The following is a 27,064-nucleotide window of genomic DNA, read 5'->3' on the forward strand; positions in this document are numbered from 1 at the left end:
TAGCATATTTACAAATTGTCGTAGCAGAGAAACAGCTAATGCTTAAATACTTTTACTCTTGTATGTCTAGACATAATCATTTACCTTCTGGTATGTTCAGCTTGTTACTCCTTCAGATCGATCTAGCAGGAAACATTAAAGGGACAGAAAAGTCAAAATTAAACTTTAATGATTCAGATAGAATATGCAATTTTAAACAACTTTCCAATTTACCTCTGTTATCAAATTTGCTTCGTTCTTTTGGTATCTTTTATTCAAGAGTAAAACTAGGTAGGGTCATAAGAGCTCAGGAGTGTGCACGTGTCTTTGGTACTCTATGGCAGCAGTGTGTTGCAACATTATTTGTAGCTTTATTATACAATGTTGCAAAACACTGCTGCTAAAGAGTACTAAAGACACGTGTACACTCCTGAGCTCATATGAGCATACCTAGTTTTACTCTTCAATAAAAGATACCAAGAGAACAAAGCAAATTTTGATAACAGAAGTAAATTGGAAAGTTGTTTAAAATTGCATATTCTATCTGAATCATGAAAGGTAAATGTTGCCTTTACTGTCCCTTTAAATGCAAGTAAAATCCATATTTGAAATGCACACTGTTGCTTTGTAAATACTGTTAGACATATTTTTTTGCAGTGCACTTGCATTTTCATAAATATGTCTGCTAAAAGTTATTACTCTTGTATATCTGACCATACCTCCCTCGCAAGCACTTGTGTTTATCTCCCACTCTTACCCCCCAGGGTGCACAAATATGGCCGTTATTTGAAATCTGATGCAGTGCATTTCAAATATGGGGTTTCTGTCTCTTTTAAAAATAAAAAGTAGAGAATTACAACACGTTTTCTCTCTTTCTCGCACGCTGTCTTTCTTTCTCGCTGTCTTTCTCTCTCTCTCTCTCTCTCTCTCTCGTATGCAAGTCCCTTTCTGAGGAATTTCACACACACACACATATACAGTATATATATATATATATGTAACGGTGTATATATTTTAACATGATTGGTAGTCGATTTGGCCGTCTTGAAGAAGGCTTGTGTACAAAGCTGAAACACAGATACTGCTCATGTATTAAATTAGTTTTCCAATTAAAAAAAAATTAAAATTAATTGAAGAAAACTTATGTTAATGACTTATCAAAAAATTTGGAAATGCTCAAACTTCCCCACCCTACTAACTTTAATAATATAATACAATATTTTCTTTGATGGGAGAGTTTCATTTAAGCACTTATTTTTTTACCTTTGGTTGTGAACTTAAATTTCGTCAATGTAAAATGTTTGCCATTGAATTTTTATTGTATAAAATGTTAATGTAGTATTTACAAAGAAAATTTAGAAATATAACTCCCACATACCGCTGCTAATGAGCCTGTCTTCACATATTTTGTTTGGTTTTTTTTTGCATCTGCAGAATAAATCTAAAAATAAGGGATTTTAAATCTTTATATCTCAGCAATCACCTTGCGTTTCTTTCAACAAACATACAAAAAGCATAGAATAGACTATAAAAGCTATCGGCTAATCCTTTGCTCATAAATAATCATATTTGTCTTTAACTCTAGGATAGTGCTGCTGTGCAGATCTTGTTAGAGATATGCCTGCCCACAGAAGAGGAGAAAAACCAAGAACCCTCTTCATCTCAAGCAGTGGAAGATGAAGAGAGTCTACTGTGTAACCTCAGAGAGGTTCAATGCCTCATCTGCTGTTCACTACATCAGATGTTCATAGCAGACCCCAATATTGCCAAACTGGTGCATTTTCAGGTGAATGCAACTGCTAATATTAATTCTGTACAAGCAGTGAAAGTTTTTCTTGACAAATAAAAACTTGAACAAATCTACAATACAGTTCTAATTGTTTTTGTAGACTGGCTGATTCATTTTTAGTAATCTACTGTATGGTTTTATGTCACAAAAATGTGTCTCTTGTTCTTGTGACAACAAATAGGAAGACTTAGTAACCAATATGTATGAATAAAGCATACTCCCAGCCACATAGCAGCTAGAATTGTTGGATGCTTTACTTCCAGAAGGATTTGTTTAGGGAATCTTTTTTTAGATTTTTTTTAACTAATTGCAATAGGCTAAAAGGTCAGTGTATTCAGACAAGCAGCAGATAAGAGTTCATTGTATTTAAAGCTGATTCAGGAACACTCTTTAAAAAGGGCTTCTCTCTCTTACCCTCCTCTAAGAGGCTTATTTATTTTGATGTCACTTGTTTATGTAGGTGTTTTTAGTCAGTACTTCTGTACTGAAACTTTTAGCGTAGCTGGAGGTTTCAATAGCAAAAACAACTATTTCACGTGACAAAATAAAGGTAAATTCTTTTTTGTAAGCAATTTAATACACTTCAGTAGGCAAAACTGTTCATTGGCAACACATTTAAGAGAGGAAAATCTTACAGTACACTATCCCTTTAAGGGCCTTAATTAGCCATTAAATGTATCCCTGTCCATCACTTTTGTTTTCTTGCGAAAGGATTGTTTTACTTTCTTTTAACCCCTTCCCTGCCGGACAAAAGTGAAATTACGTGATCGTACATGCAATAGTGTAATTTCAATGATGGTATCGTTTCTGGGGGGGGGGGGGGGGGAGTGCCTATGACGCTAGGCACGCCCTCCAGCCCGCCATCCCATTCAGGAAGCACCTTTGGCTTCAGTACAGCCAAAAGGCTAGGACGTTCTATGCCGCCCTAAGGGCGTTAAAGCCCAGTGTGTTTAGGACGGCATAGAACGTCCTAAGGGCGGAAAGGGGTTAAGGGCCTTCCCCTGTACATCACTTTTGTTTTTTTGCAAAATGATTTTTACTTTATTTTAAGGCCATTTAAAGGGTTCCTTTTGAGGACAACTTTTCATTAGATAAGTTGAAGAGTAATGATCTTTGTGGGAACAAGGATCAAAATAGGAAACAGCAAGAGACAGTGATAGTATTATGTAGTTTTACAGTGGATTCTGATAGGACTGGATAACCAAGTAATGTTGTAAGTTAGGCAATTTATTGTGGTTTAATAAGCTTTACTATATGGAATGTACTTTGCAAACCAGATTATTGTTTCAGTAAGCTGATCAGTGTGGTTAAAGTCATAGTACATATGACTTTAACCACTGCGTAGTACATATGACTTTAACCACTGCGTAGTACATATGACTTTAGCGCTGCGTAGTACATATGACTTTAACCACTGCATAGTACATATGACTTTAGCGCTGCGGAATCTGTTGGCGCTGTACAAATAACCAATAATAATAATAGTATATATATACCTACATATTAAAACCATCTCGTGGTATTCTTTATATATTTTATACCAAATGTGTCCTTTTATTAGTCTTAAGGTTGTCCGATATGTCCTGTGCTGATATAAGTAAATGTGTTTTAATATTTAATGTTTATTGATACAGGGCTATCCATACCAACTACTCCCCCTGACTGTTGCTGGAATTCCATCAATGCACATTTGTCTGGATTTCATCCCGGAGCTTATAGCTCAACCTGAACTGGAGAAGCAGGTTGTTATCTAATATTGTATATCATCCAAACATTTATCTTCTAACTTTTAGAAATCATTCGTTCAAAATACTAAACTAATGTGTTTTTTTCTTTTTTATCATCACTTTATGCTTTCACAAAATGTTACATGTGCATGTTAAAAGATGAAGAACTTTACCATGACATTTTATTCTCTGTATATGTATATTATTTATACTGAGGAGAATGTATGTATCTAAGTGTTATGGCTAACTTTATTTGATCAGTAGAACAGTATATAGCTGGGTACAATACCTACATAGCAAATGCTAGATAGGGTATAGTTCATACAGATTTGGCCATGGAGTTAGCCATGTTTTGAATTTAAGCATAAAAATATTTAGTTTGTGATAAAATGATGCCTTTAGTGTGCAAGTTAAGTAATTAATAAAAGTCTCTCCTCCTGGATTTCTTTAACCTATTTATTTAAAAAAATCCATTAGATTTTATGTGTTGAGAGACAAAAATAAGAGTGAAATCTATACTGAAGTAACACGTCATAGTATATAGATAATGTGCTTTCTGAAATAAACATCAACTTCTTTAATAAAACTTCAACCTTCAAATGTACTATAACACATTTGGTGAGCCAATGACAAAAGACATATTTACAGCCACCAATATCGAGCTAGCTCCCAGTAGTGCATTGCTGCCATGAGCATACCAAGATATGCTTTTTACCATAGATACCAAGTGAATGAAGCAAATTAGATAATAGAAGTAAATTAGAAAGTTGTTTAAAAGTCCTTCTCAATCGTGAAAGCTTAATTTTGACTTTACTGTCCCCTTAAAATAGTAAATACTGTTGGATGTATGTGTTAACACTATTTTCTTCCATTTGGATTTAAGTCATGATATAGTAAAAAATAAAATAATAAATTGCTAATATAACACATACTTATAATAAACATCATATTTGATGTTTTCAGATATTCTAGATATTTGTATTTTTTAAAATTAAAGAAAATATGTACAATTATTGTACCAATCCTATATAATAAAAGGCCAAGTGTGTTTGTCCGAAGCTGTCATGCGCAGTAGAGACTGCGTGCGAGAACAAACACACCTGGCCTTCCAACTAACCTGGCGATGTGTGGTGGAGTGGGCGTAGCCGGGTGGGTGCAACGTGGGCGTGACCGGGCGGGTGCAACATGGGTGTGACAAGGCGTGATGTGGGCGGGGCCGGGTGTGACACGGGCGTGGCCAGGCGTGACGTGGACGGGGCCAGATACCGGGCCGGCTGCTAAGAGACAGAGAGCTCTAAAGAAGGGGGATAGAGAGAGTAGAAGAGGGGGGATAGAGAGAGGGAGAGAGAGACAGCAAAAGAGAGAGGGGGAGAGAGACAACAAAAGAGGTGGGAGAGAGACAGCAAAAGAGAGGGGGGGGAGACAGCAAAAGAGAGGGGGGAGAGAGACAGCAAAAGAGAGGGGGGAGAGAGGGGGAGAGAGACAGCAAAAGAGAGGGGGGAGAGAGAGAGCAAAAGAGAGGGGGGAGAGAGAGAGCAAAAGAGAGGGGGGAGAGAGAGAGCAAAAGAGAGGGGAGAGAGAGAGAGCAAAAGAGAGGGGAGAGAGAGAGCAAAAGAGAGGGGGGAGAGAGAGAGAGCGCAAAAGAGAGGGGGGAGAGAGAGAGCAAAAGAGAGAGGGGAGGGGGGGAGAGTGCACAAAAGAGAGGGGGGAGAGTGCACAAAAGAGAGGGGGGAGAGTGCACAAAAGAGAGGGGGGAGAGTGCACAAAAGAGAGGGGGGAGAGTGCACAAAAGAGAGGGGGGAGAGAGAGAGCAAAAGAGAGGGGGGAGAGTAAAAGAGAGGGGGGAGAGAGAGAGTAAATGAGAGGGGAGAAAGAGAGGAGAGAAAGAGAGAGCAAAAGAGAGGGGGGGATAGAGAGAGAGCAAGGGGTGGGACCGCTGTACTGCAAAAAATGGCCCGTGTACACGGGCTTTAGGATTAGTCTATGCATATTTTGATAATGAAAACATTCCAGAATAATGTTGTCTTTTTCTCTCTGACTTGAAAACACCACTCCATGAAATGTTAATTTCTAAAGCTTCTTATAAATGAAACCAGGCAGGTGATATGTTAATTTTGAAATCTGAATCTTAAAAATATATCTATTTGAGGTCTCTGTTTTTTATTTAACTAATTCTTGAGATTTGCCTATTGGGAGATGAAACACATTGATGTAAAATAAAATGTGTAATATTTTATTTAGTTAAACTTCCTTTCACTATATATTCCTTATTTTCACATTGGTTGCAAACTCTTATGACTAAATAATAGCTTAATTGGCCAAAGCAGAGAATGAAACCTAAGTTACAACATGGTGTCACTCATTGCTTAATGGACATTAAAAATGTCAATATTTAAACAAGCAATATAATTTTTAAAACATATGCATATTATTATCAGGCTAACCTTTGCTTTGAGTACATCATTCTGTCGAGCATCTGAATGTTTGCTGTCCCTTTAAGTTAGTTAACCCCTTTATGACCGGACCATTTTTCAATTTTCTTACCCTTAATGACAATGGCTATTTTTACATTTCTGCAGTGTTTGTGTTTAGCTGTAATTTTCCTCTTACTCATTTACTGTACCCACACATATTATATACCGTTTTTCTCGCCATTAAATGGACTTTCTAAAGATACCATTATTTTCATCATCCTATATTATAAAAGGCCAAGTGTTTGTCTGAAGCCGTTATGCGCAGACGCAGTAGAGACAAACACTTGGCCTTGAGATAGGGAGCGCGAGGTACACAAACAGCTGTGAGGTCTGGGGAGCGCGAGGTAAGCTATTCAACAGCTGTGAGGTCTGCTGCGTGAGAAGCGGCCACGCGCTCCCCAGACCTCACAGCTGTTTGTGGCCGACGGGAGCGTTGAGATGGGGGCGTGGCCGGGCGTCGCGAGGGGCGTGGCCGGGCGGGTGTTGCCGCGATGGGGCGTGGCCCCGCAATGTGAAGAGCCAGAGAGGGAGCAGGAGAGGGGGGGGGGAGAGCCAAAGGGGGGGGGAGAGCACAAGAGAAGGGGGGGGGGGAGAGCCAAAGAGAAGGGGGGGGGGAGAGCCAAAGAGAAGGGGGGGGAGAGCCAAAGTGAAGGGGGGGGGAGAGCCAAAGAGAAGGGGGGGAGAGACAAAGAGAATGGGGAGGAGAGACAAAGAGAATGGGGAGGAGAGCCAAAGAGAATGGGGAGGAGAGCCAAAGAGAATGGGGAGGAGAGCCAAAGAGAAGGGGGGGGAGCCAAAGAGAAGGGGGGTGAGAGCCAAAGAGAAGGGGGGTGAGAGCCAAAGAGAAGGGGGGGAGAGCCAAAGAGGGGGGAGAGAGAGAGCCAAAGAGGAAAAAGAGCCAAAAAGGAGAGAGAGCCAAAGAGAAGGGGGGGGCAGAGAGCCAAAGAGAAGGGGGGGAGAGCCAAAGAGAAGGGGGGGAGAGCCAAAGAGAAGGGGGGGGGAGAGCCAAAGAGAAGGGGGGGGAGAGACAAAGAGAAGGGGGGGAGAGCCAAAGAGAAGGGGGGGAGCCAAAGAGAAGGGGGGGGGAGAGCCAAAGAGGGGGGAGAGAGAGAGAGCCAAAGAGGAAAAAGAGCCAAAAAGGAGGGGGGAGAGCCAAAGAGAAGAGGGGAGAGAGAGAGCAAAGGAGAGGGGGAGAGAAAGCAAAAGAGAGGGGGGAAGAGAGAGCAAAAGAGAGGGGGGAGAGAGCAAGGGGTGGGACCGCTGTACTGCAAAAAATGGCCCGTGTACACGGGCTTTAGTACTAGTATCTTATAATTTACTATAAAAAAATATATAAAATATGAGGAAAAAATTGAAATAAACACACTTTTTCTAACTTTGACCCCCAAAATCTGCTACACATCTACAACCACCAAAAAACACCCATTCTAAATAGTTTCTAAATTTTGTCCCGACTTTAGAAATGCCCAATGTTTACATGTTCTTTGCTTTTTTTGCAAGTTATAGGGCAAAAAATACAAGTAGCACTTTGCTATTTGCAAACCACTTTTTTTCAAAATTAGCGCTAGTTACATTGGAACATTGATATCTGAGAAGGGGGGGGTAGAGACAAAGAGAATGGGGAGGAGAGCCAAAGAGAAGGGGGGGGGGGGAGCCAAAGAGAAGGGGGGGAGCCAAAGAGAAGGGGGGGGAGAGCCAAAGAGGGGGGAGAGAGAGAGCCAAAGAGGAAAAAGAGCCAAAAAGGAGAGAGAGCCAAAGAGGGGGGAGAGAGAGCCAAAGAGGGGGGAGAGAGAGCCAAAGAGGGGGGGGGGGGAGAGAGCCAAAGAGGGGGGGGGGGAGAGCCAAAGAGGGGGGGGAGAGAGCCAAAGAGGGGGGGAGAGCCAAAGAGGGGGGGGGGGGGAGCCAAAGAGGGGGGGAGAGAACCAAAGGGGGGAGAGAGAGAGCAAAAGAGGGGAGAGAGCCAAAGAGGGGGGAGCAGAGCCAAAGAGGGGGGGGGGAGCCAAAGAGGGGGGGAGAGAGAGCCAAAGAGGGGGGGGAGAGAACAAAAGAGGGGAGAGAGAGAGAGCAAAAGAGGGGGGGGGACAGCCAAAGAGGGGGGGGAGCCAAAGGGGAGGGGAGAGCCAAAGAGGGGGGGGGGAGAGAGAGAGCCAAAGAGGAAAGAGAGCCAAAGAGGGGGGGGGAGAGAGCCAAAGCAGGGGGAGAGAGCCAAAGGGGGGGGAGAGCCAATGAGGGGGGAGAGAGAGAGCCAAAGAGGGGGGGAGAGAGAGCCAAAGAGGGGGGAGAGAGAGCCAAAGAGGGGGGAGAGAGAGCCAAAGAGGGGGGAGAGAGAGCCAAAGAGGGGGAGAGAGCCAAAGGGGGGGGGGGAGAGCCAAAGAGGGGGGGAGAGAGCCAAAGGGGGGGGAGAGAGAGAGCCAAAGAGGAGAGAGAGCAAAGAGGGGGGGGGAGAGCCAAAGAGGAGGGGGGCAAAGAGGGGGGAGGAGAGCCAAAGAGGGGGGAGAGAGCAAAAGAAAAGAGGGGAGAGAGAGAGCAAAAGAGGGGAGAGAGAGAGCAAAGGAGAGGGGGAGAGAAAGCAAAAGAGAGGGGGGAGAGAGCAAGGGGTGGGACCGCTGTACTGCAAAAAATGGCCCGTGTACACGGGCTTTAGTACTAGTATCTTATAATTTACTATAAAAAAATATATAAAATATGAGGAAAAAATTGAAATAAACACACTTTTTCTAACTTTGACCCCCAAAATCTGCTACACATCTACAACCACCAAAAAACACCCATTCTAAATAGTTTCTAAATTTTGTCCCGACTTTAGAAATGCCCAATGTTTACATGTTCTTTGCTTTTTTTGCAAGTTATAGGGCAAAAAATACAAGTAGCACTTTGCTATTTGCAAACCACTTTTTTTCAAAATTAGCGCTAGTTACATTGGAACATTGATATCTTTCAGGAATCCCTGAATATCCCTTGACGTATATATTTTTATTTAGAAGACATCCCAAAGTATTGATCTAGGCCCATTTTGGTGTATTTCATGCCACCATTTCACCGCCAAATGCAATCAAATAAAAGAAATTGTTGACTTTATCACAAATTTTTTCCCAAACTTTAGGTTTCTCGCTGAATTTATTTACAAAACACGTATGCAATTATGGCATAAATGGTTGTAAATACTTCTCTGGGATCCCCTTTGTTCAGAAATAGCAGACATATATGGCTTTGGCGTTGCTTTTTGGTAATTAGAAGGCCGCAAAATGCCGCTGCACACCACACGTGTATTATGCCCAGCAGTGAAGGTGTAGTGTAGTAGACAACCCAAATTATTGATCTAGGCCCATTTTGGTATATTTCATGCCACCATTTTACCGCCAAATACGATCAAATAAAAAAAACTGTTAAATTTTTCACAATTTTAGGTTTCTCACTGAAATTATTTACAAACCGCTTGTGCAATTATGGCACAAATGGTTGTAAATGCTTCTCTAGGATCCCCTTTGTTCAGAAATAGCAGACATATATGGCTTTGGCGTTGCTTTTTGGTAATAATAAGGCCGTTAAATGCTGCTGCGCACTACACTTGTAATATGCCCTGCAGTTAAGGGGTTAATTGGGTAGCTTGTAGGGTTAATTTTTAGCTTTAGTGTAGAGATCAGCCTCCCCCCTGACCCACCTCAAACAGCTCTCTTCCCTCCCCCACCTCACAATTGTCACCGCCATCTTAAGTACTGGCAGAAAGTCTGCCAGTACTGAAATAAAAAGCATTTATTATTATAATTTTTTTTTTTTTTCATACAGTCTACAGTGATGGATCCCCTCCATACTCTCTAACCCTCCCCCTCTACCTATTTGCCTCCAGTATCCAATCTGCCACCAAAAATGTTATATTTTTTACTTTTTTATATGAAGCATTTGTTTTCTGTAATGTAGCTGGCCCCCCTCAACAATCTACATCCCTCCCCCTCCCAGATCCCTTACTAAACAACGGAGATCCCCCTTCATCTGCATCAGTCTTTTTTTCACTGACTTGAATGCATATTTTGCGCGCGCGCGCACACACACACCACCACTGCCCCCCCCCCGGCCGCAACCGCCAACACTGTCATATCGGATCGTCAAGGGAAATAAAGCAAGAAACAACTTATCCTCCTCCCGGAAGCTGCTCCCACCCACCTACGTGAACTAATGGTTTACCATCAATGGCCGATGCAGAGAGGGCCACAGAGTGGCCCTTTCTGCATGGGTAGGTAAAATAGGGGATTGCAGTGATGCCTCAATATTGAGGCATCACTACAATCCCTTGTAAGCAGCTGGAAGCGATCATGATCGCTACCAGCTCTTCAAACAACAGAGGACGTGCCAGGTACGTCAATTGTCGTTAAGGGGAGTTTTTTCTATGATGTACCTGGTACGTCCTCTGTCATTAAGGGGTTAAAGGAACAGTCTAGTCAAAATTAAACTTTCATGATTCAGATATGACATGCAATTTTTAACAACTTTTCAATTTACTTTTATCATTAAATTTGCTTTGTTCTCTTGGCATATTTGTTGGAAGCTAAACCTAGGTAGGTTCATATGCTAATTTCTAAGCCCTTGAAGGCCGTCTCTTATCTCAGTGCATTTTGACAGTTTTTCACAGGTAGACAGTGCTAGTTCATGTGTGCCATATACATACCATTGTGCTCACTCCCGTGGAGTTATTTATGAGTAACAACTGATTGGCTAAAATGCAAGTCTGTCAAAACTGAACTGAAATAAGGGGGCAGTCTTCAGAGGCTTAGATACAAGGTAATCACAGAGGAAAAAGTATATTAATATAACTGTGTTGGTTATGCAAAACTGGTGAATGGGTAATAAAATGATTATCTTTTTAAACAATAACAATTCTGGAGTAGATTGTCCCTTTTTAATTTCTATACCTTTAAAGAAGAAATTGTTTAATACCTGGAGTCTATAATAGCCTGGGTTTTAGCATATGGCAATGTTTGAGCACACTTGTGCACAGCACAGTGTTTGCATAAAATGTCAAACTATTATAATCTTTGAGTTTGTGTATGGCAGAGACTCGTATGATTAAAGGGACATGAAACCCTTTTTTTTTTTTTTTCATGATTTAGATAGAGAATACAATTTGGGGGAAAAAAATCAAATTTATTTCTATTATCTATTTTGCTTCCTTCTCTTAGTATCTTTTGTTGAAGAAACACCAATGCACATGGGTGAGCTAATAACATGATGCATACATGTGCAGCCACCAATCAGCAGTTCCTGAGCCTACCTAGATATGCTTTTTTTAAAAAGCATATCAAGAGAATGAAACAAATTAGATGATAGAAATAAATTGGAAAGTTGTTTAAAATTGCATGTTTTATCTGACTCACGAAAGAGAAAAATTGTGTTTCCTGTCCCTTTTAACCCCTTAATGACCGGACCATTTTTCAATTTTCTTACCCTTAATGACAATGGCTATTTTTACATTTCTGCAGTGTTTGTGTTTAGCTGTAATTTTCCTCTTACTCATTTACTGTACCCACACATATTATATACCATTTTTCTCGCCATTAAATGGACTTTCTAAAGATACCATTATTTTCATCATATCTTATAATTTACTATAAAAAAAATTTTAAAATATGAGGAAAAAAATGAAAAAAACACACTTTTTCTAACTTTGACCCCCAAAATCTGTTACACATCTACAACCACCAAAAAACACCCATGCTAAATAGTTTCTAAATTTTGTCCTGAGTTTAGAAATACCCAATTTTTACATGTTCTTTGCTTTTTTTGCAAGTTATAGGGCCATAAATACAAGTAGCACTTTGCTATTTCCAAACCACTTTTTTTCAAAATTAGCGCTAGTTACATTGGAACACTGATATCTTTCAGGAATCCCTGAATATCCCTTGACATGTATATATTTATATTTAGAAGACATCCTAAAGCATTGATCTAGGCCCATTTTTTTATATTTCATGCCACCATTTCACCGCCAAATACGATCAAATAAAAAAAAAAACTTAAATTTTTCACAATTTTAGGTTTCTCACTGAAATTATTTACAAACAGCTTGTGCAATTATGGCACAAATGGTTGTAAATGCTTCTCTGGGATCCCCTTTGTTCAGAAATAGCAGACATATATGGCTTTGGCGTTGCTTTTTGGTAATAATAAGGCCGTTAAATACTGCTACGCACCACACTTGTAATATGCCCAGCAGTTAAGGGGTTAATTAGGTAGCTTGTAGGGTTAATTTTTAGCCTTAGCGTAGAGATCAGCCTCGCACCTGACACATCCCACCCCCTGATCCCCCCCTGACCCCCTCAAACAGCTCTCTTCCCTCCCCCACCTCACAATTGTCACCGCCATCTTAAGTACTGGCAGAAAGTCTGCCAGTACTGAAATAAAAATAATTTATTATTATTTTTTTATTTTTTTCATACAGTCTGCAGTGATGGATCCCCCCTTACCCCACAACCTCCCTGATCCCCCCCAATACATATCTCTAACCCTCCCCCTCTACCTATTTGCCGCCATCTTGGGTACTGGCAGCTGTCTGCCAGTACCCAATTTGCCCCCCAAAATAGTTTTTTTTTTTATACTGAAATACTTGTTTTCTGTAGTGTAGCTGGCCCCCCTAAATGATCTATATCCCTCCCCCTCCCAGATCCCTTACTAAAGAACTAAGATCCCCCTGCATCTATATCGTTTTTTTTTTACTTTCATATTGATGCATAATTTGCGTGCGCGCGCACGCGCCCGCCCCCCCCCCCGCCGCAACCACCCCTCTGGTCACAACAACCGACAGTGTCAGATCGGTTTGGCTAACTGGGGGTCATATAGCCAAAAGATGCTCCCACCCACCAACGAATTTGTTAGCATCATTGGCCGATGCAGAGAGGGCCACAGAGTGGCCCTTTCTGCATCGGTAAGTAAAATAGTGGATTGCAGTGATGCCTCAATATTGAGGCATCACTACAATCCCTTGGAAGCAGCTGGAAGCGATCATGATCGCTTCCAGCACTTCAGAGAACAGAGGACGTACCAGGTACGTCAATTGTCATTAAGGGAGTATTTTTCTATGACGTACCTGGTAAGACCTCTGTCATTAAGGGGTTAATACTCTGACTACCCATTGCCTCTCATATTCATATTCACCCTATATATGCTCCTATATACCTGTATATATTCTTACAGATATATATATATATATATATATCCTAAATAAGAGTGAAAAAAGATGAGTTAATCCAGCACTACTAATATATAAACCAAATTATAAATTGAAAAAGGTCTGTAAATGATCACAAAGCAACTGCTGCTTAAAGTCAAAGAAGGCAATTTATTTAAATCAAAAAATTCTTTAATAAGAGTAGCAATATATAACACACATATATAGCATATAACAAAATAAAGCGATCCTAGAAACCCCCGGGGGATATGTGACCAAAGTTAGAAATCTGAATTGCCGTGTATGAACTGCTGACTAATTGAACAACATCAGATACATCTTCTTATAGAAGGAAAACAGTGTTAACAGCAGAATAACATAAACGGCAAAGCTGAGTATCAACAGTATAAATGATACTAATAAACAACTAATAATGCATAGCCCTAAAGAAGCATCATGCTAATACATATAAAATATAAGCACATATATCCTCTAAGACAGCTGTATAGATCAAAAATTAGATACGTATAAACAGTCCATAGGTAAATGACAGACATCCCATGTTACTGCCAAGCTTGGGTATTGATCAAAGACTGATGATGTCCAAAGCGTAATAAAGTAGCATAGACAAGAGTTAGTCACATGCACAAAAGTCAGCTTGTTATAACATAGATCATGCACAACTTCCAAATTTGATTAAATGCAGCAAAAGCGTATCCTTAAAGTATACTTGTTATTATAGGGTTAAGCATAAAGCACATGCATTAGACAGCACGCAGCAAGCTCTGGCCATATTCGGCAAATCTGCAAAGCGTCCTGTATATAGAGACACCATATGAGACCGGGTATTGAAAGACTCAAATGCCTACAGCTCGCCAACACAGGCTTCACGCCTCTTGCTCACCAGACCAGGCTAGTATTCTTTCAGGCGGTATCGAGCTGCCCCTCCGTCTCCGCTTGCCTTCAGTCAGATACACACGCTGCTCCGTCTTGCATGAAATTGAAGCGGTCACACACCTCCCAGATGAAAAGCGGTTGACGTCCTCTACCTTTCCAGGAACATCACCTTCACGCTACGCGCGTTTCACCCGTAATGAAATTGAATAGGGCTTTCTTCTGTTATGTGTGATCAGTCCACGGGTCATCATTACTTCTGGGATATAACTCCTCCCCAACAGGAAATGCAAGAGGATTCACCCAGCAGAGCTGTATATAGCTCCTCCCCTCTACGTCAGTCCCAGTCATTCTCTTGCACCCAACGACTAGATAGGATGTGTGAGAGGACTATGGTGATTATACTTAGTTTTTATGACTTCAATCAAAAGTTTGTTATTTTACAATAGCACCGGAGCGTGTTATTACTTCTCTGGCAGAGTTTGAGGAAGAATCTGCCAGAGTTTTTTACTATGATTTTAACCGGAGTTGTTAAGATCATATTGCTGTTCTCGGCCATCTGAGGGAGGTAAAGGCTTCAGATCAGGGGACAGCGGGCAGATGAATCTGCATTGAGGTATGTAGCAGTTTTTATTTTCTGAATGGAATTGATGAGAAAATCCTGCCATACCGTTAAAATGACATGTATGTATACACTTCAGTATTCTGGGGATGGTATTTCACCGGAACTACTCTGTTAAAGGTCACTAATCCTTTTAATAACTATTTATCATGTTAAACGTTTTTGCTGGAATGTAGAATCGTTTACATTGCTGAGGTACTGTGTGAATAAATATTTGGGCATTATTTTCCACTTGGCAGCCTTTTTTGCTTTTATTTGTGACAGTTTCGTTTCTCTTCACTGCTGTGTGGGAGAGGGAGGGGCCGTTTTTGGCGCTCTTTGCTACGCATCAAAAAATTCCAGTCAGTTACTTTTATATTTCCTGCATGATCCGGTTCATCTCTAACAGATCTCAGGGGTCTTCAAACTTCTTTGAAGGGAGGTAAATTCTCTCAGCAGAGCTGTGAGAATTCTTATAGTGACTGTGAATAAAAACGTTGCTTTGTATTTTTTATGTCAAATTTAATTAGTGTTATTTTACTAATGGGAACAAACCTTTGCTAAAAGTTGTGTTGTTTTACAGTTTGATGCTATAACTGTTTTTTCAGTTCTTTATTTCAACTGTCATTTAATCGTTTAGTACCTCTTTGAGGCACAGTACGTTTTTGCTAAAAAAGATTATAACCAAGTTGTAAGTTTTTTTGCTAGTGTGTTAAACATGTCTGACTCAGAGGAGGATATCTGTGTCATTTGTTCCAATGCCAAGGTGGAGCCCAATAGAAATTTATGTACTAACTGTATTGATGCTACCTTAAATAAAAGTCAATCTGTACAATGTGAACAAATTTCACCAAACAGCGAGGGGAGAGTTATGCCGACTAACTCGCCTCACGCGGCAGTACCTGCATCTCCCGCCCGGGAGGTGCGTGATATTATGGCGCCTAGTACATCTGGGCGGCCATTACAGATAACATTACAAGATATGGCTACTGTTATGACTGAAGTTTTGTCTAAATTACCAGAACTAAGAGGCAAGCGTGATCACTCTGGGGTGAGAACAGAGTGCGCTGACAATACTAGGGCCATGTCTGATACTGCGTCACAGCTCGCAGAGCATGAGGACGGAGAGCTTCATTCTGTGGGTGACGGTTCTGATCCAAACAGATTGGATTCAGATATTTCAAATTTTAAATTTAAATTGGAAAACCTCCGTGTATTACTAGGGGAGGTCTTAGCAGCTCTTAATGATTGTAACACCGTTGCAATACCAGAGAAACTGTGTAGGTTGGATAAATACTTTGCGGTACCGGCGAGTACTGACGTTTTTCCTATACCTAAGAGATTAACTGAAATTGTTACTAAGGAGTGGGATAGACCCGGTGTGCCGTTCTCACCCCCTCCAATATTTAGAAAGATGTTTCCAATAGACGCCACCACTCGGGACTTATGGCAAACGGTCCCTAAGGTGGAGGGAGCAGTTTCTACTTTAGCTAAGCGTACCACTATCCCGGTGGAGGATAGCTGTGCTTTTTCAGATCCAATGGATAAAAAATTAGAGGGTTACCTTAAGAAAATGTTTGTTCAACAAGGTTTTATATTGCAACCCCTTGCATGTATCGCGCCGATTACGGCTGCGGCAGCATTTTGGATTGAGTCTCTGGAAGAGAACCTTAGTTCATCTACGCTAGACGACATTACGGACAGGCTTAGAGTCCTTAAACTAGCTAATTCTTTCATTTCGGAGGCCGTAGTACATTTAACCAAACTTACGGCTAAGAACTCAGGATTCGCCATACAGGCACGTAGGGCGCTGTGGCTAAAATCCTGGTCAGCCGATGTTACTTCTAAGTCCAAATTACTTAATATACCTTTCAAGGGGCAGTCTTTATTTGGGCCCGGTTTGAAAGAAATTATCGCTGACATTACAGGAGGTAAGGGCCACGCCCTACCTCAAGACAAAGCCAAAGCTAAGGCTAGACAGTCTAATTTTCGTCCCTTTCGGAATTTCAAAACAGGAGCGGCATCAACCTCCACTGCACCAAAACAGGAGGGAGCTGCTGCTCGTTACAGGCAAGGCTGGAAGCCTAACCAGTCCTGGAACAAGAGCAAGCAGGCCAGGAAACCTGCTGCTGCCCCAAAGACAGCATGAATCGAGAGCCCCCGATCCGGGACCGGATCTAGTGGGGGGCAGACTTTCTCTCTTCGCCCAGGCCTGGGCAAGAGATGTTCAGGATCCCTGGGCACTAGAGATCATATCTCAGGGATACCTTCTAGACTTCAAATTATCTCCCCCAAGAGGGAGATTTCATCTGTCAAGGTTGTCAACAAACCAGATAAAGAAAGAGGCGTTTCTACGCTGTGTACAAGATCTGTTATTAATGGGAGTGATCCATCCGGTTCCACGGTCGGAACAAGGACAAGGGTTCTACTCAAACCTGTTTGTGGTTCCCAAAAAAGAGGGAACTTTCAGGCCAATCTTAGATTTAAAGATTCTAAACAAATTCCTAAGAGTTCCATCCTTCAAAATGGAAACTATTCGGACAATCTTACCCATGATCCAAAAGGGTCAGTACATGACCACAGTGGATTTAAAAGATGCTTACCTTCACATACCGATCCACAAAGATCATCACCGGTATCTAAGGTTTGCCTTCTTAGACAGGCACTACCAGTTTGTAGCTCTTCCATTCGGATTAGCTACGGCTCCAAGAATCTTCACAAAGGTTCTGGGTGCCCTTCTGGCGGTACTAAGACCGCGAGGGATTTCGGTAGCTCCGTACCTAGACGACATTCTAATACAAGCTTCAAGCTTTCAGACTGCCAAGTCTCATACAGAGTTAGTTCTGGCATTTCTAAGGTCGCATGGATGGAAAGTGAACGAAAAGAAGAGTTCTCTTTTTCCTCTCACAAGAGTTCCATTCTTGGGGACTCTGATAGATTCTGTAGAAATGAAGATTTACCTGACAGAAGACAGGTTAACAAAGCTTCAAAATGCATGCCGTGTCCTTCATTCCATTCAACACCCGTCAGTAGCTCAATGCATGGAGGTGATCGGCTTAATGGTAGCGGCAATGGACATAGTACCTTTTGCACGCCTACACCTCAGACCGCTGCAATTGTGCATGCTAAGTCAGTGGAATGGGGATTACTCAGATTTGTCCCCCACCCTGAATCTGAATCAAGAGACCAGAAATTCTCTTCTATGGTGGCTTTATCGGCCACACCTGTCCAGGGGGATGCCATTCAGCAGGCCAGACTGGACAATTGTAACAACAGACGCCAGCCTACTAGGTTGGGGCGCTGTCTGGAATTCTCTGAAGGCTCAGGGACTATGGAATCAGGAGGAGAGTCTCCTTCCAATAAACATTCTGGAATTGAGAGCAGTTCTCAATGCCCTTCTGGCTTGGCCCCAATTAACAACTCGGGGGTTCATCAGGTTTCAGTCGGACAACATCACGACTGTAGCTTACATCAACCATCAGGGAGGGACAAGAAGCTCCCTAGCAATGATGGAAGTATCAAAGATAATTCGCTGGGCAGAGTCTCACTCTTGCCACCTGTCAGCAATCCACATCCCGGGAGTGGAGAACTGGGAGGCGGATTTCTTGAGTCGCCAGACTTTTCATCCGGGGGAGTGGGAACTTCATCCGGAGGTCTTTGCCCAGATACTTCGACATTGGGGCAAACCAGAGATAGATCTCATGGCGTCTCGTCAGAACGCCAAGCTTCCTCGCTACGGGTCCAGATCCAGGGATCCGGGAGCGGTTTTGATAGATGCTTTGACAGCACCTTGGACCTTCGGGATGGCTTATGTGTTTCCACCCTTCCCGATGCTTCCTCGATTGATTGCCAGAATCAAACAGGAGAGAGCATCAGTGATTCTAATAGCGCCTGCATGGCCACGCAGGACTTGGTATGCAGATCTAGTGGACATGTCATCCTGTCCGCCTTGGTCTCTACCTCTAAGACAGGACCTTCTGATACAGGGTCCATTCAAACATCAAAATCTAAATTCTCTGAAGCTGACTGCTTGGAAATTGAACGCTTGATTTTATCAAAACGTGGTTTTTCTGAGTCGGTTATTGATACCCTGATACAGGCTAGGAAGCCTGTTACCAGAAGGATTTACCATAAAATATGGCGTAAATACCTATACTGGTGCGAATCCAAAGGTTACTCCTGGAGTAAGGTTAGGATCGCTAGGATATTGTCTTTTCTACAAGAAGGTTTAGAAAAGGGTTTATCAGCTAGTTCATTAAAGGGACAGATTTCAGCTCTGTCCATCTTGTTACACAGGCGTCTGTCAGAAAATCCAGACGTCCAGACTTTTTGTCAGGCTTTAGCTAGGATCAAGCCTGTGTTTAAAGCTGTTGCTCCGCCATGGAGTTTAAACTTAGTTCTTAACGTTTTACAAGGTGTTCCGTTTGAACCCCTTCATTCCATTGATATAAAATTGTTATCTTGGAAAGTTCTGTTTTTAATGGCTATTTCCTCAGCTCGAAGAGTCTCTGAGTTATCAGCCTTACATTGTGATTCTCCTTATCTGATTTTTCACTCAGACAAGGTAGTTCTGCGTACTAAACCTGGGTTCTTACCTAAGGTAGTCACTAACAGGAATATCAATCAAGAGATTGTTGTTCCATCCTTGTGTCCAAATCCTTCTTCAAAGAAGGAACGTCTTCTACACAATCTGGATGTAGTTCGTGCCCTCAAGTTCTACTTGCAGGCAACTAAAGATTTTCGCCAAACTTCTTCCCTGTTTGTCGTTTATTCTGGACAGAGGAGAGGTCAAAAAGCTTCTGCTACCTCTCTCTCTTTTTGGCTTCGTAGCATAATACGTTTAGCCTATGAGACTGCTGGACAGCAGCCTCCTGAAAGAATTACAGCCCACTCCACTAGAGCTGTGGCTTCCACTTGGGCCTTTAAGAATGAGGCCTCTGTTGAACAGATTTGCAAGGCTGCAACTTGGTCTTCGCTTCATACTTTTTCCAAATTTTACAAATTTGACACTTTTGCTTCTTCGGAGGCTATTTTTGGGAGAAAGGTTCTTCAGGCAGTGGTTCCTTCTGTATAATGAGCCTGCCTATCCCTCCCGTCATCCGTGTACTTTTGCTTTGGTATTGGTATCCCAGAAGTAATGATGACCCGTGGACTGATCACACATAACAGAAGAAAACATAATTTATGCTTACCTGATAAATTCCTTTCTTCTGTTGTGTGATCAGTCCACGGCCCGCCCTGTTTTAAGGCAGGTAAATATTTTTTAAATTATACTCCAGTCACCACTTCACCCTTGGTTACTCCTTTCTCGTTGATTCTTGGTCGAATGACTGGGACTGACGTAGAGGGGAGGAGCTATATACAGCTCTGCTGGGTGAATCCTCTTGCATTTCCTGTTGGGGAGGAGTTATATCCCAGAAGTAATGATGACCCGTGGACTGATCACACAACAGAAGAAAGGAATTTATCAGGTAAGCATAAATTATGTTTTCTCGAGTGTCATATATATATATATATATATATATATATATACATATACTCATCAGCAACTTTATTAGGTACACCTGTTCAATTGCTTGGTAACACAAATTGCTAATCAGCCAATCACATGGCAGCAACTCAATGCATTTAGGTATCGAGACGTGGTGAAGACAACTTGCTAAAGTTCAAACCGAGCATCAGAATGGGGAAGAAAGGGGATTTAAGTGACATTGAATGTGGCATGATTGTTGGTGCCAGACGGGCTGGTTTTCAAAAACTGCTGATCTACTGGGATTTTCACGCACAACCATCTTTAGGGTTTACAGAAAATGGTCCGAAAACAAGAAAATATCCAGTAAGCGTCAGTTGTGTAGACGACAATGCCTTGTTGATGTCAGAGGTCAGAGCAGAATGGGCAGACTGGTTCGAGATGATAGAAAGGCAACAGTAACTCAAATAACCACTCGTTACAACATAGGTATGCAGAATACCATCTCTGAACGCACAACACATTGAACCTTGAAGCAGATGGGCTACAGCATTAGAAGACCACACTGGGTGCCACTCCTGTCAGCTAAGAACAGGAAACTGAGGCTACAATTCGCACAGGCTCACCAAAATTGGACAATAGAGGATTGGAAAAACTTTGCCTGGTCTGATGATTCTCAATTTCAGCTGAGACATTCAGATGGTAGGGTCAGAATTTGGCGTAAACAAAATGAAAGCATGGATCCATCCCGCCTTGTATCAACGGTTCAGGCTGGAGGTGGTGGTGTAATGGTGTGGAGGATATTTTCTTTGCACACTTTGGGCCCATTAGTTCCAATTGAGCATTGTTTAAATGCCACGGCCTACCTGAGTATTGTTGCTGACCATGTCCATCCCTTTATGACTACAGTGTACTCATCTTCTGATGGCTACTTCCAGCAGGATAATGCACCATGTCACAAAGTTCAGATCATTTCAAACTGGTTTCTTGAACATGACAATGAGCTCACTGTACTCTAATGGCCTCCACAGTCATCAGATCTCAATCCAATAGAGCACCTTTGGGATGTGGTGGAATGGGAGATTTGCATCATGGATGTGCAGCCGACAAATCTGCAGCAACTGCGTGATGCTATCATGTCAATATGGACAAAAATATCTGAGGAATGTTTCCAACACCTTGTTGAATCTATGCCACGAATAATTAAGGTAGTTATGAAGGCAAATGGGGGTCCAACCCGGTACTAGCAATTTTTTTTTAAAACCAGTCTCCATTAAAGTCTATGGGGAGAAGTTAGTCTGGTCGCGATAGCCAATGTCCTGAAGTTAGCGTGCATCAGATTTCTCTTGCACGCAAACATTTTACTTTCAACTTGTAATACGCATGCTAACCTAACCCATGGACGTAAAAAGTTTACTTCCAGCTGTATCTGCGTGCGAGCAAAAGTGCTAAATAGTGTGCCACTTGTAATCTGTCCCTATTTTTGTTGTGTCATTCACGGTCCCCTAGAGCAGCGGAACCCTTGAAAATTACACTCATAATCTGTATATCCTTCATATGCAATGCCTCTACTTTTTCAAAATATATTCTATTATGTATACATATAATATTTGTTTATATTTAATTACTTCTTATTTAGAAACTGATGTTAAGACATTTTTTTTTCTTTGTAGATTTTTGCTATCCAGCTGCTTTCATACTTGTGTATTCAGTATGCGTTGCCTAAGTCTCTCAGTATGGCTCGCTTAGCCATCAACGTTATGGGAACACTGCTTACAGGTATGCATGGGGTGTAATTTTTTTATCAATGTTAAGTTTTCTTTATTGTAATAACTTGAATACATTAGAAGAATATATTAATATTGTTATAATGTTGTTTTGGGACAACACCACAGAACAAATGATTTAGTGCCCATCATTGAGAGTTAAAAGTTTACAGTTTATTTTCTTGTCTTTCGTGTCATACTCCTAAACACATAAGAGGCACTAATTATAATTTAACTTTATTTTACTATACACCAGGGAGAATTTTATGGAACCCCTATCCCTCTAAATTTATTTAGAGGGGAACGAGTCACCTCATTTGGAATAGCTAATCTGGTTCTTTTGATTAAAGGGATTTTTTGAGTCCCTATAACTTCCCAGAGAACACAGAGGAGCTCAAAGCCCCGAATTTGGAAAGAAGGGAGCCCCCTCTTTTCAATATAGATTCTTGTACACCCAGTCAGTGGAAGGTGATTGTGATAAAATACTATCTAATGTATTTACTGTATTCATACACAGTAGATCCCCAAGAGCCCCTGCATACTAATACTTATACAACTCTTCTTGTGCTCCTTTAGGTAGAAGGTAAATTATATAGGAATTTTAGGATGTTTTGGGTTCGAAAGGGGACTTTGGTGCCTCTCTCTTAGCTATGGAATAAGGCAAGTGACCCTAAGAAGTTGAAGCCTTATCAGGTGATCACCATGGAGGCAATGATTACCTAATAGGATAATATGGAACCAAATGAGAGGGTGGAGTACCCCCTCTTGTTATACACAATAAATACAGGGGCATGAAGCTTGAAAATCTGTATATGAATATTTTTAATTTTATGTTTGGAGTTTTATTAAAGAAATATAAAAGTCAACATTGAAATGTACATGGGTGCATTTCAGTTTTAAAGGGACAGTCTACTTGATTTTTTTTTATTGTTTAAAAAGATAGATAACGCCTTTACTACCTATTCTCCAACATTGCATAACGAACACTGTTATATTAATATACTTTAAAACCTCTATGTTTCCCTGTTTCTAAGCCCCTACTGGCCGAAGCTGCATTCATTACTTTTGGGAAATAAGAACCTGGCCACCAGGAGGAGGCAAAGACACTCCAGCCAAAGGCTTAAATACTCCTCCCACTCCCCTCATCCTCCAGTCATTCTTTGCCTTTCGTCCCAGGAGGATGGCAGAGAAGTGTCAGAATTTTTAATTTTTGTTTTTGTCTCTTATAGAGGGTAGTACTCTTCGGCATGGGACAGGAGTTTTAAGTATTTTTTTAAGTTTTAAGTAGTCCTGTCAGTCTCTCAGTGAGGGCTTGGATGAAAGTTAGAGTCCGGAGATGCAGGGAGTTTCTTTCTGTGAAACCATCCCGACTCATATTAACAGCTCCTCAAGCAATCGGCGTTGTCGAACTTCGCTTCGCTGCCTGCTTTTTTCTCTCAAGTCCATGGTGGAGGCGATGCTACTATCCGTCACACTTGAAGGGCCGTGTTCCTGTTCCATGGCGTAGATTCCGGTAAGATTGCTTAATTTTACTTAATTTGCAATGTACTGTAATGTGAATGTTTCCTGAGAGGTTACCACCTTGCGGGTCTAACTATACATAAGGTTCTCAATGAGTCTCTTTAAGTATCTTGGAATCAAAGGTTAATATCTCCTGAGGGGGGTTATTGAACAGGGGGGGGGGGTTATAATCATGTTTGTTATGTGATTCAACCTGCTTATGTGCAATGTTTACTGGGCTTGTGGTTGGAAGATTGAGGCCTTTGGAAGTGACGCAGGCTTTTGGTTGGGCGCGCTTGTTTGGACTGTACGGTTCACCTTGTGTTCGGGCGTGGCTACGTTTCGTTGTTCCATTTCCGCATTCCTGACCGCGAGGTGAAGGAAATTTTCTAGTCCGCAGGGGTCTGGTCATAGGAGATGGTGAGTACCACAGCCATTGAGGGTGCCAGGTGCCGTTTTAGTTTTCACTACTTTAGTCTATATTTAAATATCCTCTATCCAGCTATGGAGGATTCTGATGCTGAGACTGTGTTAATTTCAGATTCAGTTACAGAGGATTCTGATACTGAGACTATTTTGATGTCAACCAGTTTTGTTCCGTATGCCACTTCAGAGCGCCTGGTTCCTCGGGCTCGGGGAATCAAGGGACTGCTGAGCCATCCGCCTCTGGGGGTCCTGTCCTCCGAGAAGCGAGTTCCCTACTAAATCATACTTCTGCACATGTGGGTAACCCAGTTTATGGTTCCTCCATGCGGGGTGGCGTGTTTCCCCCGGAGGTTGCAGCACGTTTTCGCTTCCACATAATGTTGGCGATTGTTCGTCGGCAGAGTCCAGACGTTTCTTTGAGAATGTGCTCGTGCCCTATTGTCCTGGGCCTTCCGCCTTGGGGAGGGCCTCTACAGTTCCACGCTGGGGTATCTGTCCCTGAGTGTTGTGCCTTCCGTTACAGAATTGCACGCCTTCGCGTGTTGCTCAGACACGTTTTTCAGTTATTGAATGACCCTATCGTTACCAGATACAGGGAATTTCAGTCTGATAATTCAAATGGTGCACCTCATTAGACATGTGGGGTTGAAGTAAACTCCTGATTGTCATTTGTTGAGATCTTTCCCAGTTTTATGAGATAGGGCTCCGTTTGGCTGGTCCTGCGGGTAGGCCTGTGTCTTTTGGGCATTAACCTTCGGGTTGCCTTATATATTTTTTTATATCCAATGGGATGTCTTTTATTTGTTTTTGTTTCCTTCGGGAACCTTCTGGGATTGATACTCTTTATTGCTTCTTCAGAAGTTGTTGGACATGTTAGTCCTCTGTTAAAAATGTCTGTTTTCTGTTTTTTCCCCTACAAGGGAGAATTTACACAGCTTGCCGGTTGGGATCCTAGGTGCAGGCTGGTCCTGTCGGGTTCGTTCGGTCTTGTGGCTGTTCAGACACGTGGCGCTGTTCTGCTCGGCTGGTTCGGTAGAAGCGCCGAGTGCTCAGGCTATCATTGTTTTTCATGTTCAACTAAGCATTCGAAAGGACCTGTGGGTCCGTGAGGTGGGAAGGATTATTTCAGTCCTTATAGCCTTCAGTCATAGATGACCGGGCAGAGGAGTTTTTCCGCTGCGTCACTCTATCTGACATCTGATTTCATCAGAACTTAGAGTTTCCTCCCCCATGTGGTGGAAGGTGGGAGGGCTTAATGCCCCTTACCGCTATTGAGTGATTTGGCCTTCTTTTTTAGGCCTCTGGATGTGTCCTTTTGGGCTTGATCCAACAGCTTGTACAGCATAGCTGTCTAGCATGTGGAAGGTTGCCGTTCTTGACACCTTGCAGGTGTACGCGTAGCTGTTTCTAGTATATCTAGTTGCAGCTCTTACTCTTGACTGAGTTATAAGAGGCCTTTGGGTCTTCTTTCATTGCCTCCGGTTGAGTGGATCTCCTTTTAGGGATCTGTGTTTCCAGGTGATGGTTCTTCCCTGCGGGGACTTTTGTTTAGCTCAGGGTTTTACGGAGCTGGGTAGGCTTAGTGCCTTCTCTTCCTTGTGTCCTCTGCTTGTGCAGAGGTGTTAGGGAGAGTAGTCCTGCTAGTAGGATTTTTTGGACCTCGAGGTATCCCTTGGTTGTCCTGAGGCTCTGAGAAGTATCTTTATACGACTTCTAGTTTTGCTTCTTGGAGCGTTGGACTTTAGCTACGGGTGGTTCCTCCCTTTGGTCTGAGCTTTCAAGTTCTCGCTGTCTGGATATGCATCCCCATACCCTCGTGTCTGTCTTTTTGGCTGTTTGTGGTGTTTAGTTCTAGGGTAAGGTTTGCCTGAACTATTAGGTGCCCGGACCTGTTTTTTCTACTTGAGAATTCCGGTAGCCGATGCTCTGCTTGGCCTTTTTACTGACCCAGTCTGGGTGGTTTTGGAAGCTTGGATCTCAGGGCTGGTCGGGGTGTTCCACAGTAGTGGGAACTTGGGCTTTGTCTTTGCTCCATCTACCTCACCTGGTCAGGGTTGGCCAGGTTTTCTGGAGTATTTTTTACTCTTTGCCACAGAGTGGCTAATGTCATCTGTTGGTTAGTGTGTGGCTTGTGCCTCAAGGTTGGTTGGTTCATACCCATCTGCTGGTGCTGGATGTCCAATTTCTGGTGCACCTTAGGGTTGCATTCCCCTGGTCAGCTTGCCAGTGTTTCCGTGGATTCCTTGGGTTGGCTGTGCCTCTGCTTGGCAAGCTACTTGTCGGGGGGTCCTTTTCTAGGACATCTGTGTTTGGAATTTGACTTCCCCTTAGCCGGGGCATTTGGGCCTTGAGGACAGTTGTTGCCCTTCCGGCATCATCCCTTTTCTTTATGGTCGCATACCTTGGTATTCTATGGCCAGACACTGGGAGGACTTTACCTCTTCTGTTGCATCCATGCTTGCAGGATATTGGGGAGACTTCTGTTCTGTCTCTGTGCCCGGTCTTATCCCGGGTTTCGCTTGGTATAGGCGAGGCCTCCTTTTCCTGTTCGGGCCCCTTTGGGTCTCTGTGAGCTGGGCTCACTCATGGAGGTGTTCCTTTTTGTATTAGGGGACCTTTCGGTTTCCTTGATTCTCCTTTGCCTTGTCCCCTTGGGGGTTTCGGCTGGTGTCTCCTTCATTTGTGGAGATGAGCAGTGGGGGACCGTTTGTTGGGCGACAGTGTCTCCTGGAGGACTGTTAGCTCAGTCGCGTTCATTTGCGGTCTCTAGTTTGGCTTCTGGACTAGCTGCGAGTCAGTGTCACTGGGGCTTTTCCTCTTAAACTTTTATCGGCTTCGGACGAAGCAGTTTTTTTTTTTAATGGGTAGAGGTTCAGGCCTGGTGCCCTCAGTATGGGCCGCCTATTGTACCCTCCCGTCTTGGCATTCAGTGTCCTCTATAGCTTGGGTATTGTTTTCCCAAAAGTAATGAATGCAGCTGTGGACTCTTTCCATTAAAGAAGAAAAACATAAATTATGCTTACCTGATAATATCCTTTTCTTCTGATGGAAAGAGTCCACAGCTCCCCACCAGTAATTTTATGTGGGGCATCCTTATATTCTTCTGGCACCTTTCATCCTGATATTTCTTCTACTGTTCCTTGTTCCTCTGCAGAATGACTGGGGGATGAGGGGAGTGGGAGAAGTATTTAAGCCTTTGGCTGGGTTGTCTTTGCCAAAGGTAAAAAGTATATTACTATAACAGTGTTGGTTATGCAAAACTGGAGAATAGTTAATAAA

The 27,064-nt window shown here is 42.4% G+C and overlaps 1 protein-coding gene across 1 annotated transcript in view; it reads left to right on the forward strand.

Moving 5' to 3' along the window:
* Positions 1 to 27,064, forward strand: part of INTS2 (integrator complex subunit 2) — a 187,617-nt gene that overhangs the window by 116,002 nt on the left and 44,551 nt on the right. Inside the window, exons 20-22 of the mRNA XM_053707342.1 lie at positions 1,565 to 1,765; positions 3,403 to 3,510; positions 21,767 to 21,872. Of these exons, the coding sequence (XP_053563317.1) occupies positions 1,565 to 1,765; positions 3,403 to 3,510; positions 21,767 to 21,872 (415 nt within the window). The remainder of the gene's footprint in view (positions 1 to 1,564; positions 1,766 to 3,402; positions 3,511 to 21,766; positions 21,873 to 27,064) is intronic.

The sequence above is a fragment of the Bombina bombina genome, chromosome 3 (assembly GCF_027579735.1).
Source record: "Bombina bombina isolate aBomBom1 chromosome 3, aBomBom1.pri, whole genome shotgun sequence".
Taxonomy (NCBI): Eukaryota; Metazoa; Chordata; class Amphibia; order Anura; family Bombinatoridae; genus Bombina; species Bombina bombina.